Raw genomic sequence first — 15,663 nt, 5'->3', positions numbered from 1 at the left:
TTAATGGATGAGGACATTTTTGAAACAAAAATAAAAACTTTCCTAAAAAAAAGGTATGTTTTTAAAAAAAGAGGAGAGAAAGCTCCTCCCTAAAGTTTTTTCTAAAGCTCTTTTTTTCAAAATTTTGTTATTTAAAAAAAAGTTGCTTATTTTTTTACGAGCTTTTTCAATTTTTTATTTGGTCTGGCGTTTGCTTTTAAGAGATAGATAAACTAAAAAAAATCAGGTCAAACAAGCACTTAATCAATAAATTAATAATTTATTAATTTATATATTAATTAATAAAAAATTAATTTATCAAGATATTCTTTATTTTTTTTCAAAACATTAAACTTAATACATGTATTGTGTATTGTGATTATATGAATATTATTTAATTACCAAATTATGAATTATCATTATTCTATATATTTGTTTAACTAAAACAAATTCATGAGCGTAATTAGTCTTATTAAATAAAAATCATGAATTTATCTATTTTTGCAACAAACTAAAATTACATTCGATGTATACTTAATTAATATTTTTTATGAATATTAAGTCAAGCAAAAGCATTTATAAAAAAAACATATAGAATCAAAAACGGTAAAATTAAACACAATGACTTTTTGTCTTAAAAATATAAAAAAATCAAAAATGACGGATGAAATGCGTAAAGCATTGTATGATTAAAATATAAAAAATCTAAATTACACCCAAAAGCAATTGCAACAATGAGGGCCACAAAAGTTTAACTTGCAAGTTAGCCAAAAAATATTATGAAATACAATCAAGATGCACAATCATATTGCATAATTTTCTTTTTTAATAGGAGAACACTACACCATAAAACTTTTTAATGCACTAAGAAAAGTTAGAGATAAAGTCCAAAGAGACATCAATTTCAAGAAGAAATAAGCAACATTGGAGTCATATTTTATAAAATCCTATTAATTGAATCATCTATATATATAATTTTAATATATAAAAAATTCATCAATTTATATATCAAGTGGGACTTATGTATTTTTTTTAAATGTATTATCTTATAAATTTAATAAATTATTAATTTATCAAGTTGGTCCCAAGTCGAAATTGACCAAAAATATTATTTAATCGAGTATTCATTTATTAAGTATTAATTTATCGAGGTTTTACCGTAGACAAAACTATTAAAGTACACGTGAGATTGTTTGAGCGTCGTTAAAATCCAACATTAAGAAGAAGCAAGCAAAAGAGAGCTTTTTAACACATGATGGCCTTAGCTTCGCTCAATATAAATTGAAATTGACACAAATAATTAAAATTAATGTTTTCAGAGCTTGTATTCAAATAATAGTAACATTATCTATTTTCATTGTGCAAAATCACATTTGATTACCACAGGTGATATGGCAAAAAAGTCAATAAAGATACACATGTGTTTAATAAAAAAAAAGCCCAATTATTTTACTTTAGATTTTTTTAAAAAAATATTTTTGAAATTAATTATAAGAAAAATGAAAAATAAAAAAAACAGAAAAAAATTAAAAAACCTGATTTTTCTTAAATTTTTATTGTTGAAATTAAAAATTTAAATAAAATTTGGAAAAACAAAAGAAAAAAAAATCTCTCTTTTAAAATTTCATTTTTAAAATTAAAAAAAATTAAAATTTTGTTATGAAATATAAATGAAAAGAACTATGAGAGAGAAGTGTTAGTAAAGTAAAAAAGATCTTTTTTAATGTATTCACAAATAAAGTGAAGAGTCTATTTATATGCTAGCAATTCTTTAAATCTTAATCTTAATTCAATTTAATCTATATCCAAATTTTGATATACATAATTAAATTTAAGAGTTTAAATTAAATTATACTTATTGTGTTTGACTTGTTATATTGTTTGATTTGGTCTGAACTTCTTGGTTTATAGCATCATTAACATTCACACATATATTCATAACAGTCTCCCTTAAATATCTATTATATTAAGAATATGCTTATAAAAACTTTACTATGAAAAAGCTTCATGGGAAAAAATCTGAGTGAATGAAAAAGAGTACATAATTCTTTTCAATAATATGCTTTTGAGATACTACATAATTAAAAACTTTCCTAAGAAAAATCTAGTGAGAAAATTCTTAATGAAGGAAAATAGTACAGTATGTATTCTATTTTCCTTTATAACTATATTATTTAAAATATTTAAAATAGCTCATTTAATATTTTATACCAAGTTTTCAAACGTTGAAGTAGGAAAGACCTTGGTGAATAAATATGCTAGATTGTCACTTGAACGAATTCGTTGAACACTAATATCACTTATTTCTTGGAGATCATAAGTGATGAAAATTTTTGACAAAATATGTTTTGTTATATAACCTTTAATGTATCATTCCTTTAACTGGGCTATACAAGTAGTATTATCGTTATATAACATTGTTGGAATTTTTTTTTTGTTGCTAAGCCACATGTTTCTTCCCACACTTCGTGCATGCCTTGTCCTACAGGGACATTAATACTAATAAGAGCTTTTACAACTGGTATATGAGATTTAGTAATTATTCTCTTTAAATTAGTAAATACATCCAGCAACTAATTCGTTATATTTTGCAAATGAATTATCTTTTGAATTTTAAGTCAACACTGATTTGTACGAGGATCAAAACTAGATAATGATAATGCATTCCAAAAAATTCCTTTTTCCAATTGCCTATTTTCTTCCTTTAATGTTGGAAAAGTTGTTTCATCAAAATGACAATTGACAAAACTTGTTGTGAATAAATCTCTTGCTAATAGTTTTAGATATTTAATTATAGATTGAGATTCGTATCCAACATATATTCCTAACTTTTTTTGAGGACTCATTTTTATGCATTGTGGTAAAGCAATTGGCACACATACTGCATATCCCAAAATCTCAAATTGAAAATATTTGCTTTCTGACCATCAACAAATCATATAAGGGAGAATTTATGATAACTCATTAGCATGATGTGTACAAATGCTGTTACATGTAAAATGGCATGTCCCTAATCAAAAATTATGATTTTAGTTTTCGTAAGCAATGGCCTTACAATTAGTTGAAACTATTTAATAAACAATTTTCTGAAGCATTTTGTGTATGAATATAAGTAAGCTATTTAACAATTATTTCAACTAATATGCAATATTCATTAAAGACTTGAAATGTAAATTCGTCGGCATTGTCAATACAAATAGTCTTGATTGCATAATCAAGAAAATATTCTTGCAAATGAAAATTTTAGATGAGTAATCTTGCAAATGCTAAATTGCAAGTTGATAATAAGCAATTATGCGACCATCTAGTCCATGCATCAATTAAAACCATAAAATATCTAAATGATCCATAAGATGGATGTATGAATCCACGTATATCACCCTAAATACATTTCAAACATGTAGAGGATTCAGTCTCAACTTTAGCTAGTGATGGTCATATAATTAATTTTCTTTAAGAGCAAGTAACACATACAAATACATCAGGTTGAAAAATCTTCTGATTTGTTAATAGATGACCATATGTATTTTTAATAATTGTTCGCATCATTATTGATACAAGATGATCCAACCGATCATGCCAAACATTAAAATCATAAGTAAACTTCTGATTTACTATAGTTTGAGTTTCAATCATTCTAATTTTTGTGTAATACAATCTAGAGGACAGAGCAAGTAATTTTCTTTTGATATACACTTCTTACCCAAGATAATAGATGTAATATAGAGATATTAAGTGTCTCTTTCATTTGTCTCAATATGATATCCATTCAGACGAATATCTTTAAAACTTAATAAATTTTTTTGAGACTTAGTTAAAAATAGTACATCCTTTATTATAAACTTTGTTCCTCCGGATAGTAGAATATTAGCTCTTCCGAAGCCTTTAATTAATCTTGTACTACCGAATATTATATTGACATAGTAGGAAAAATATATTTTATCTTTAAATATAGTAAGCATAGTGCTGAAATTCGATCTCATGCTCAAACATGAAAATAATCAATGAATTAAAATAATATAACATAGTAAAATAATAAACTAACATTTAATCAGAGAAGCAGTTAAATCCTACAGGATCAATACTTGTGTTTTTCATGTAACTTTTAAATCAATTATGAACACTCGCAAGTTTAAGAGTTACATACCTTGCTTTAGATATCATAATCAAGAGCCAATTAAATCCAAAATCTTTACTTCTTCACCTTTAGGATTTTTCAAATCTTCAACCACCCAAGTGTTTTGCCTTTAACAATAATCTACTTAATGACCGAATAAGACATTCTCAAAAGTAAGATTTTTTATTTCTGTTAGCAAGTTTTGTTTTAAAACAAAAAAGATAAAAAAAATTCTTGCTGAATCTTATTTTGCAAACAAAGAAAACTATTTTTCTTTTCTTATTTTATGAAACGGCTAGGAAGTAGCTGGAAGCTTAGAGTTTTAGTTTGTTAACATAATGTATTTATATAACCAAACTTAATTGTAACTGTAACGACCTTTTCCCTCGATCGCTACCGGCGTTCGAAACTTGCAAGTGAACTCATCAAATCCCAAACAAGTCTTAATTAAATCTCCAAACAACATAAAATATTAACACTATAAGTCATTCAAACTAAATATTCATAATATTTACAACATCTCCATTTGATACAAACATCTACGTTTGATAACTCCATACAACTCGTCATAGTATATAGACATTATTACATAACCTTTAATTTTAACCATTACATTTTTCAGTAACTATTGATTCTTGCAAACCAGGTTATTTGACATATAAACAGACCTCTAGGCAGTGGAGTGACCCGAAGTAGAAGTCTAGAGATGTCGTTACCTAGGGTGTAGCCAACCTCGCAATGCAGAACAAAATCCTAAAACTTATTACTTATCTGCAAAAGAAAATAAAGTGGGGTGAGTCTCATAGACTCAGTGATCATCAACCCCGTGAGTAGGGTGTAGATGGAAAATAAGCTAAAGGCAGAAGATTTGAAGATTTTAAAATATACGAATATATACAAGCAATTTATTCAAAAGAAAGATTTGTGCCTTATATGCAAATAAGTTTATGCTAATTAATCATTCAACAATGGGTTTAAAGTAATTAACTATCATCACGCATGCTCCCGTAAAATCCAACATGTTACAGAGCTTATGCGCAAATTCATAGTTCACTTCATGCACAAAGAATTAGATCAATGTCATCACATAAGTAAGAGGAGTAGTAGAAAAACTATTATTTTTCATCATGTAAAAAATTACTTCAGTGAAAAGCCCAAAGAGATATCACTTCCGAGTAGGTACAAAAATAAAAACACGTGGACCCGCTTCCACGTCATAACATCCTGGAGCTCCGCTCTGTAACACCCCGTACACACGTTTAAAAGTTAATAAGACTCTATTAATGAGAAGAAGGGTCGTTTGACATAAATTTAAGCGTTAAAGAACAATAACAAGTGAAAAGAATATTTTTAAATAAAATAATATTTTATAAATAAAATAATATTAAAATATTAATATTTTATTTATCAATGAGATCAATAAAAATAGTAAGTTATATGACTAATCTAAGTGGAGGAGGAGAAGAAAAGAGAAAATTTGAAAGAAAACAATGAGGTTAGAGGGAACTCACGTGCTTTTGTGAAATAGAGCACAATTGGGTAAGTATATATTTAAATATTATGATAACACGCTAATGGAGTGCGGACTTTATATTATGTTTATACATATGTCAAGGAAAGAAGTAGAAGGAAAATTAAAATTTAAAAAGTAATGGGAGGATTCAATAAAAAGAATAAGAACTTAGGAGAGTTAAATGGTAATTTTACTATTTAACTTGGTCAAAGCTTACAAAGGCAGCTTTAACTTTGCTTTCTCTTATTCTTTTCCATGTGGCCGGTCACTTATGTAAGATTTGTTGAGAAAAATTGATACAATAAAGGAAGGAAAGGACGGGAGAAGGATTAAAGGGAAAAAGATAAAGAATTTCCTACATAATTGACTAAATGGATAACCTTGAAACCTTTTTGAATTTTCTTTCTATCTACACCACATGTCTGGTCAAAAAGGGAGCAACCTTTACTATTTTCTTCTTCTTATCATGTTAAATACTAGAACCTTCACTTTCCTTTGTCTTTAAGCATTTTCCTTTCATTTTTCAACTTCACCGTCACTTTCTCCCTTGTGTAATTTTTCTTCCTCCAAACCATGGCTTTCACCATACCAACCGGACCTCAAGCTCTTATCCCCATCTCCTCCCATGTTTCTTCCTTTTTGTCCTTCCTTCACATGAAATTTAAGGAGGATTGGTGATTTGGCTCAAGATTTCCAAGGTAAGGAAGTGGAGCTTGTTGGTTTGATTGAAGTATGTTTAAGAATTGATTTTAAGATGTGGTTATATTTGTGGTAGCAAAGAAAATCTTAGGTGTGAAGAGGTGGTGAACTGTAGTTAAGAAATTCAAACATAAATCAAGGATACGCACTTGAATTGATAGCGAAGTAGGATCCCGCTATTATAAGGTGAGTAAGGGGTGTCCATTAAAAATAATTCATAATTATATGTATATACTATATATATATTTATAGGCATGAAATGATTTATTTTAAATGCAATTTGTGGAAAGCATGAGCTGGTAGATATCTTAGGAGTTTGTGAATGCCCAAGCATTTGAAATATGTTGACTATATATATCTATACAAGTATATATGTAAAGGATTTTAGAAATCGGGAAGCAAGCTTTTCAATATATTTATGTCAAAAACGTGCCTTATTGATTGTGTGATGTGCAATCATGAATGATTTCATACTTATTGTGCTAATTAGACATCTAACCTTATGCAAAAAGGTTTCACATTGCAAGATGATACAAAAAGAGGTTTTAGTGTATTACCATGATTGGTATTTTGAAAATGGTTTGAAATGATCTTTTGAAAATCATTTGACTTTTAAATGGTTTTATTAAATCGAGAGAATTCGAAAGTAGGTCGATTGTCACTCCGGTTAAGTGTGACCCTTGTGCACAAGTGAGCTCTAACTAAAGAACTTTTTGGGTCACAGACAGGCTGTTAAACATGGCTGAGGCCAAGGTCAATGATTTTACATGGCTAGGCCACAAGTTGTTATACGCGATTGCGACCGCCTGATATCTCCGATGTCGGCCAACATCGTTGAGATTGCCATGGCATGTGGGCATCCGGTAGAGCGGAGCTCCCTGATGTTATGACGTGGATGCGGGTCCACGTGCTTTTATTTCTATACCTCCTCGAGAATGATATCTCTTTGGGTTTTGCACGTAAATAATTGTTGCACGATGAAAAATAATAGCTTTTCTACTGCTCCCCTTACTTATGTGATGACATTGATTTAAACTCTTTGTGCATGAATGAACTATGAATGTATGCATAAGCTTTGTAACATATTGAATTTTGCGAAGACCACTGATATGATATTATACTTTAAACCTGTTGTTGAATGATTAATTAGCATAAACTTACTCATTTGCAATAAGACACAAATCTTCCTTTTACTAAATTGTTTGTATACTCTTATGTTTCTAAATCTTCAAATCTTCTGGCTTTAGATTGTTTCCCGTCTACACCCTACTCACGGGGTTGATGATCACTAAGTCGTGAGACTCACCCCACTTATTTCTTTTGCAAATAAGTAATCAGTTTTAGGATTTTGTTTTAGCATCACGAGGCTGGCTACACCCTAGGTAACGGCATCTCTAGACTTCCACTCAGGTCACTCTGCTGCCTAAAGGTCAGTTGTTGTAGTGTATATATTATCTAGTTGGTAAGAATCAATAGTCATTGAGAATGTAATGGCTAAAGCTTAAGGTGATGTAATAATGTTTATATACTAGGATGAGTTGTATGGAATATCAAACTTAGAAGTTGTATAAAATGGTTATATTTTAATTATTGTGAATATTGGTTGTAATGATTATAGTGTAATACTAATGTTGATTTGAGATTTAATTAAGGCTGTTTGGGATTTGGCGAGTTCACTTGAAGTCTCAAACGCTGGTAGCTGGATCGCAACTGCATATAAACACTTGTGGCCTAACCACGTAAAATCATAGACCTTGGCCCTAACCATGTCTAACAGCCCGTCGGTAACCCAAAAGCTCTCTCCAGAGCTCACTTGTGCACAAGGGTCACACTTAATAGAAGTGACAACCGGCCTACTCTAGAATCTCTCGGTTTAATAAAACTATTTAAAAGTCAAATCGAATTTTCAAAAGATCGTTTCAAACCATTTTTAAAATACCGATCATGGAAATACACTAAAACCTTTTTTTGTATCACCTTGCAATGTAAAACCTTTTTACATAAGGTTATATGTCTAATCAGCATGGTAAGTATGAAATCATTCATGAATGCACATCACACAATCAATAAGGCACGTTTTTTATATAAATATATTGAAAAGCTTGCTTTCCAATTTTTAAATCCTTTACGTATATAACTCGTATATATATATATATATGTAGTCAAACACAGTTCAAATGCTTGGCATTCACAAACTCTTAGGATATCTACCAGCTCATGCTTTCCACAAATTTGTATTTAAAATATATCATTTCATACTTATAAATATATATATATACATACATACCTAATTATGGGATTATTTTTAAATGAACACCCCCTACTCACCTTACAATAGCGGGATACTACTTCGCTATCAATTTAAGTACGTATCTCTAAATTTATGTTTGAATTTTTCAACTACAATGCACCACCTCTTCACGCCTAAGATTTTCTTTACTGCCACAAATATAGTCACACCTTACAATCAATTTACAAGCATACGTTCAACCAACTAACAATTTCTATTTCCTTACCTTAGAAATCTTGAACCAAACCACCAATCCTCTTTAAATTCAGTAATGGGGAAGGAAAAAGGGAAGAAACTTCATATGGAGGAAGGAAAAAAGGAAGAAACATGGGAGGAGATGGAGAAAAGAGTTTGAGGTCCGAGTGGTTATGGTGGAAGCCACGGTTTGGAGGAAGAAAAATTACACAAGGGAGAAAGTGAAGGTGAAGTTGAAGAAAGAGAAGAAAATGCTTAAGGACAAAGAAAAGTGAAGGTTCTAGCACTTAATATGATAAGAAGAAAAAAAATAGTAAAAGTTACTCCTTTTTGGCCGGCCATGTGGTGTAGATAGAAAGAAAATTTAAGAAAGTTTCAAGGTTATCCATTTAGTCAACATATGAAAAATTCTGTCTTTTTCCCCTTAATCCTTCTCCCATATTTTCCTTCTTTTCTTGTACCAATTTTTCCCAACAAGTCTTACATAGGTGATCGGCCATATGAAAAAGAATAAGAAAAAGAAAAGTCAAAACTTTCTCTGTAAGCTTTGACCAAGCTAAATAGTAAAATCATCATTTAGCCCTCTTAAGTTCTCATTCTTTTTATTGAGTCCTCCCATCACTTTTTAAATTTTAATTTTTCTTCCATTTCTTTCCTTGACATGTGTATAAATATAATATAAAGTTTACACCCCATTACCGTGTCACCATAATATTTAAATATATACTTACCCGATTGTGTTCTATTTCGTAAAAACACGCGGGTTCCCTCTAATCTCATTGTTTTCTTCTAAATTTCCTCTTTTCTTCGCCTTCTCCACTTAGATTAGTCAAATAACCCTCTATTTTAACTAATCTCACTAATAAATAAAATATTAATATTTTAATATTATTTTATTTAAAAATATTCTATCTACCTATCGCCGTTCTCTAACACTCAAACTTATATCAAGTAACCTTTATTCTCATCAATAAAGTCTCATCAACCTTTAAATGAGGATACGAGGTGTTACAGTAACCCTAAATACAACAGTTGTATTTTAATTTAATTAAGTCTCTATGAACTTAAATAATTTTTCACTTTATTTTGACCTTTTTTAATTAAGTCCAACTTAATTCATTATCTTTATTTAATCCTATCATATCAGCTAATACATGTGACCCATTAGGCTTCTAACATGTTGGCAATAAATATAAATCCTAATCAAATATCAATTTAATAATTAATTTATATTTATATATCATGAACGACATCTAGCAATACATCATGACCATCAAAATGTTAGAGAGTCAATTAAAGAATTTAATAAAGCCTTTCAGTGATAAGCCTCTCAATGTAATTCGATCCTTTCATCAAATATCCTGAATATGTCAGTAAACATGGCTCAATGTCCACTTATAAGATTCCATATTAGTTTTCATAATTCATGACTAACTTTATGAATTTAGGAAACTAACTTTCGTCAAATTCATTATGCTTTGGCCAAAGACTTTGTACAAGTTAATCAAGAATTGAGAACAAGTGAAATACATCTCCTTGTATCACTTGGGATGATGAATCCTCTCTTGACCACTTATTCACCTTCGCATGCTTCAAGGCATGCCCAAAACACCTTATTTAAGCATCCGGTTGCTTCCAAACGCATAGGAGTGAAATCAAAGTATGTCATTCCCCATACAAGATGACCTGATGTCTCAAGTCTGAGGACTAGTTGTATGACTATGACATGAGAACATATTTCATAAATACTTGAGTGAAATACCAAATAGAGTTCTCATAGTGGGTCATGTTCAATGAACTTGTTCTTTAACAAACACTTACATATTATCCTCAAGTATCCCATATACTTCAATCTATGAGATCGATTGCTTACTTCACAAGTAAGGAAGCTTACCATGTATTAACTTTTAAGTATTGTCAATACCTTATCTTGACAATTCAATGACTAGGAACAATTTTAGGAACATAGCTTTCATGCATAGTAATCTCATAATTGTAACAACTTTACAATTCTCTTGCAAGGCCTTTATGTTCCATGGGCTTCATCCAATTAGCATTTAATAACTCCTTCTTATTGCACTAACATGAAGGAAAACCTTTATCACATATAGTTATGTGATTAAATATGCATTAAATGACAATATATATTTCTTAACCAATCCAATTAACTCAAGGGCATATAGTAACACATTGTAACATTGTCTGCCAGACATATATTTGAATCATTGTTTTTGGATCCAATTAGATGAATATCTATTTTTTTTAATAAAATAAAATATATACAGTAAAAAACTTATAAGTTAACATAATAAAACATTAAATATAGAATTTATTATTAACACACATAATAAAAACATATCATTTAAATATAATGAGAATATATAAAAATGTCTTCATATAAAATTATACTAAAACATAACAACAAACTATTAAGAAATTTCATTTTTTACATATATATATATATTTCCTTTGTTTAGCTTTCATTAATACTTGATAAAGTTTAATAAGATGTTTTAACGTACAATTAATACGTGACCAATGGCCTTTCATATCACATCGATAGCAAACATTTTCTATATTTCTTTTATTTTATCTATTTTTATCTTTTTATTTATATCTCTTCACTATTCATCCATTCTTGGTTGGTTAAAAGTATTTATCAACTCTTTGTGGGTTAAAAGTATTTATTCATTCTCGATGGGTAAAAAGTATTCATCTACTTTTGATAGGGAAAAGTATTCTTGTTAGTAAAATAGTAATTAGTGTAACCACCATAATTACAATAATTATGATGACTCTTTCCAAGTCCATAACTATAATTTTTAAATTATGTCGCATTCCCTTCAAGAAATGAATAAAATACATGATTTTTTATTAATAGTTCGTTATTTTACTCAACCACAAAAAGGAATGAATTCTAAAATAAAATGTATTTTCAAATTAGCCAAAGTATAGTATTTTTCAGTTATTACAAAATAGATATAAAATAAAGTCAAATATTGTCAAAGTCAATTTCATATGCTCAATTCAAAATGTCTTATGCAAAATCTCATAATATTAAAGATAGAGTTACATATACAGAGCATATTCATATTTGAAATTTAAAACAAAGAAATCATTTAATGAGCAAATCATATTCCAATGCCACAATAAAAAGATCATATATAATTATATATATTTGCATACTCAATCCGATTTAATAAATTAATGAACAAAATATAATGCACACTACATAATAGCAAATTCACGTTCTAATTTAATAAATGAAGAGACAAATTATAATATATACTACATAATAGCAAATTTACACTAAGGTTAATTTTCAAATAACAAAAACACCAAAGATTTATCAACTCACTTACTTTATTTGCTAAAATTAAAAATAAAAAACTAACCATTGAACTCATTTTGAAACCTAGAGATGATGAAAACTATATAATATCTAAACTTAGTAGATTAATAAATTATACTGATAATGTTTTATAAAATATAAAGTGAAACACAAATTTAGTTGACTCAAACATAGATAGCAATGGTATCGATCTACCTCAGACTAGGTAGATCATAAATCAATAATGATCTTTATCGACAGACCCTTCCCTTCCCTTCTCTCTCTTTCTCCTTCTTTCCTCTACCTCTCCCCCCATTTTTTGCTCCCTTTGATTTTGTGTTTTTTTTTTCTAATTTTTTAATCTTTTATTATTAAAAATAAAAAATTTAAAAAACTCACAAATAAAAATAACGTGACATTTTTATTCACATAACGAATTTTTATTAGTTATATTTGGTCACATCATTCATTTGAGTAATAATGTGTAAACCGCCTAAGGAAAGTAAATTTCAAAAAAAATTTATATTTTAAGTACTAAATTGATAATTTCACTATAGTTCAATTTTGGAAAGGCCAAATGTATAATTAACCAAAATATTTAATCACATATTTGATTTTTGAAAAAAAAAACGATGCAACACTCCCTTGATTTCTTTTATCAGAAGAAGCAGTTAATAAAACGGTAAAACTGTAACAAACTAGACTACTAAAACTGAGCAAGCACTTTATCAGAGATCCCACCTGGACTTATCTGGACAACTTGTATTCTTGGAATGTTTACCCACACTTAACCGCTACCATCCAGTGAAGAGTAATCCTTGTAAGAAAACGGGCACCACAATGAAGATCGAAATGGGTACCGCGATGAAGATCCTTCGCTGGACCCGGAGCCTTCAACTCTCGATTTCGGGCGGAAAATCAAGAAACATAGAAGAGAAAGTGCAGCAAAGCCTGAGAAAACACCAATAACAATGGGAAATATTGTTGTGCGTTTATTATGTGGCATTGTAGCTGGTGAAAGAGAGCTGTCAGGCGGCCTGATAGGAATTCTGTCAGGGTTGGGTCCTGCAAGATTGCCATCGTTGCTCAATTTGAAAATTTCAACGCCATTCAAGATAGCATCAGAATATTTGGTCCTCCAAGCTGGGGCAGGGTGAAGTGCAATAGATACATTTCTTTTCTTTTCGGTTCCTGCTCTACCAATCATCACAGCGTAATCTCTATAGACTGGCACCCCTCTTCCACCAGCCCAAGAAATTACATCCGCTTGAGGTTCAGCTACAATATTGTCTATGTAAATCTGAAATACCCTGTCACCAGGCTCCGTTATTTCTACTTGAAATTCACAAAAGTGTAACCTGACAAAGTAGGTGAAGCCAGAATCAACTCTAAATTCCCAAGTAAGTCTATAGTTCTCGTTTACAGTTTTGTTGGTCCCCATAGTCCTGGCCGTTCTATAGACCGAGACTGGGGAACTGTAATTTGGTATCACACTGAAACTGGGGTTCATTCTAAGGTTAACAGGAAGAACACTATGTTCACCATTAGTCAAGTAGTCATCATCCTCAGACCAACTCCTATACATACCAGTATCTTGTGCAGGTGAAATGGAGCTTCCGCCAATATTTAGTCGATACACAGTCTCAAGAGCCTGGTTCTTCAAGATGTGGTACGGCTTCACCTGATTTACAAAATTGAACCCTGAATCATCTTCTGCAGAGTAATAAAGATTATTAGGCATGGAAACGATTTCGATTCCGTTGATAAAAGCATAAGAATCTGGCATAAAAGGATTTGGAGTGAACAATATGTTCAGCTTTTGGTCATCAACATTTATACAAAATTCTCTAGAAAAGACCTCTGATTTAAGATCATCAGCTGTGAGGGCAGCCCCGAAGTTTCTTAGGAGGAAGTAACGACCTATATGGACATCAAAAAAGGCATTTGAGCGATTGAATTCTTGGTATGAAGTTGGATAAAAGTGAAGGCGAATGAATTTTGGTCCTGGTGTGACTCTAAACGAATAGCTGAATTGAGATCGAGACAGGCGAGCTGTTCTGTAAGGTATGGAGTCTCCCTTTGTTGGAGAACTTGAGATTACTGATACCTTATTTGACTGATCTAAATAAATGGTGCCATCAAGAAGCCAGGACCGGCCAGCAAGATCAGTGTTGTTGCCCGTGGAGCCACAATCAAGAGCAATGTTGTCATGAGGCGAGTACGGCTTTGGCCAGCCATCATCGGAGGAGATGGTTAGGCTGTGTAGAAAGGTTAAGTGAAAAAGGGCTAGGATTGGAAGCTTTTTCTGTAAAGAATCGTATCTTTTGGGGAAGCTTTTCATGGCTTTGACTTGTGAGAGGTCGCTCCGGGAATCGAAAATTGAGACGAAAAGCTTCTTTCGTTAACTATCAGAAAGACTGATAAGGAAGACAGCCGTGACAGGCGGTGAAGAATTGTCAGGACTAGGGAAACTTTTCAGGAAATTTCACGCGACCTTCTCTTCCTTTCTCTTTCCCTTCAGAAAATGTCAAGAGTTTGATAAATCAGAAATGTTAATGGCCAAACCAGAATAATTAATATGCAAAATAAAAGTCAAACAAAAAAGTGATATAGCAAATTAATATTTATAATAATTTTCAACAGAAAATTGTGAGGCTGAAGGAGCTTGGTTACAGCATTATAATTTTGTGATGTTCTGCGATGAATTATTGACATAAGAAAATAAGTAGGCCTCTGGACACATCATCTATTTTTAGACCATATCTTCAAATAAGTAATTATGGAGAAAACGAGTGAAAATCACGCTGCTGCAGCAAAGACTTCACAAATTAAATGCTTTCATGAGGTGGCTATGAATGGGTCCGTTCTCGTCTAGTGGGGGACGTGTCGTCATGAGAGAAATGTAGGAGCAATCAAGTGGCTGATACAGACGGTGGAGACGTATAGGTCCAAATCCAATTGTCTAAATCGTTGCAAGCTTTTTCAAATCATGTCCTCAGTTTCCACTTGACGCTACAGTTGTATACGGTTTGCCTCTTATGTTGAAAACCATCTCCCATCCTTATACATTATATAAGGACCTCATTAAAAACTTTCCTATGAAAACTCTTGTGGGATAAATATTAATATTTTTTATTATGTGAATTTTTATTAATTGATAATTTTATTTTAATAAGATAAATTGATAAATTAATTTTATTGTGAGGTGAAGCATGAGAGTCTAATTAATATTAAAGTGATCAATTAATGATGGGTTTTGCACATTTAATGAGATCAATGTGGTTTGACGGTTGTATAAGCCTTGGCCCATATACCTTTAATGGAGAGATTTGTACTAGGGTTTTGTTTATTATATATATGTGACTAGATCCCCTCTTCCTTCCTAACTTAACGATATCTGCCCATTGACAGTCACAACAAACAATAGAGAAGTGCAAAGAGTAAGATCTAGCCTTAACTAGAAATACTCTGTTTTGCCACTATGAATAATAGGTACCTCAATGAATCAAATAGATATGCAATAAATAATAAATGCTTTT

The 15,663-nt window shown here is 30.6% G+C and overlaps 1 protein-coding gene across 2 annotated transcripts; it reads right to left on the bottom strand.

The window, feature by feature from the left end:
* Positions 1-4,543: 4,543 nt before the first annotated feature.
* LOC110426750 (receptor-like protein kinase FERONIA) lies at positions 4,544-14,711 on the bottom strand. Of its 2 annotated transcripts, XM_089785354.1 has the most exons (3): positions 14,232-14,711; positions 12,866-13,805; positions 4,544-4,867 (listed from the first exon to the last, which is right to left on the bottom strand). In XM_089785354.1, exons 1-2 carry the CDS (start codon positions 14,463-14,465, stop codon positions 12,912-12,914), a joined length of 1,128 nt encoding a protein of 375 aa, XP_089641480.1. In that variant the 5' UTR covers positions 14,466-14,711; the 3' UTR covers positions 4,544-4,867; positions 12,866-12,911. The 2 variants fall into 2 exon arrangements, with proteins under 2 accessions (XP_089641480.1, XP_021297724.1); XM_021442049.2 differs by having other exon boundaries at positions 12,866-14,709.
* Between the last annotated feature and the right edge of the window lie 952 nt (positions 14,712-15,663).

This window comes from Theobroma umbraticum, unplaced genomic scaffold, assembly GCF_002168275.2.
Source record: "Theobroma umbraticum cultivar Fairchild unplaced genomic scaffold, ASM216827v3 scaffold_12.0, whole genome shotgun sequence".
Classification (NCBI taxonomy): Eukaryota; Viridiplantae; Streptophyta; class Magnoliopsida; order Malvales; family Malvaceae; genus Theobroma; species Theobroma umbraticum.
The sequence above is the reverse complement of the archived record's forward strand: the minus strand, read 5'-3'. Positions and strand labels throughout refer to the sequence as shown.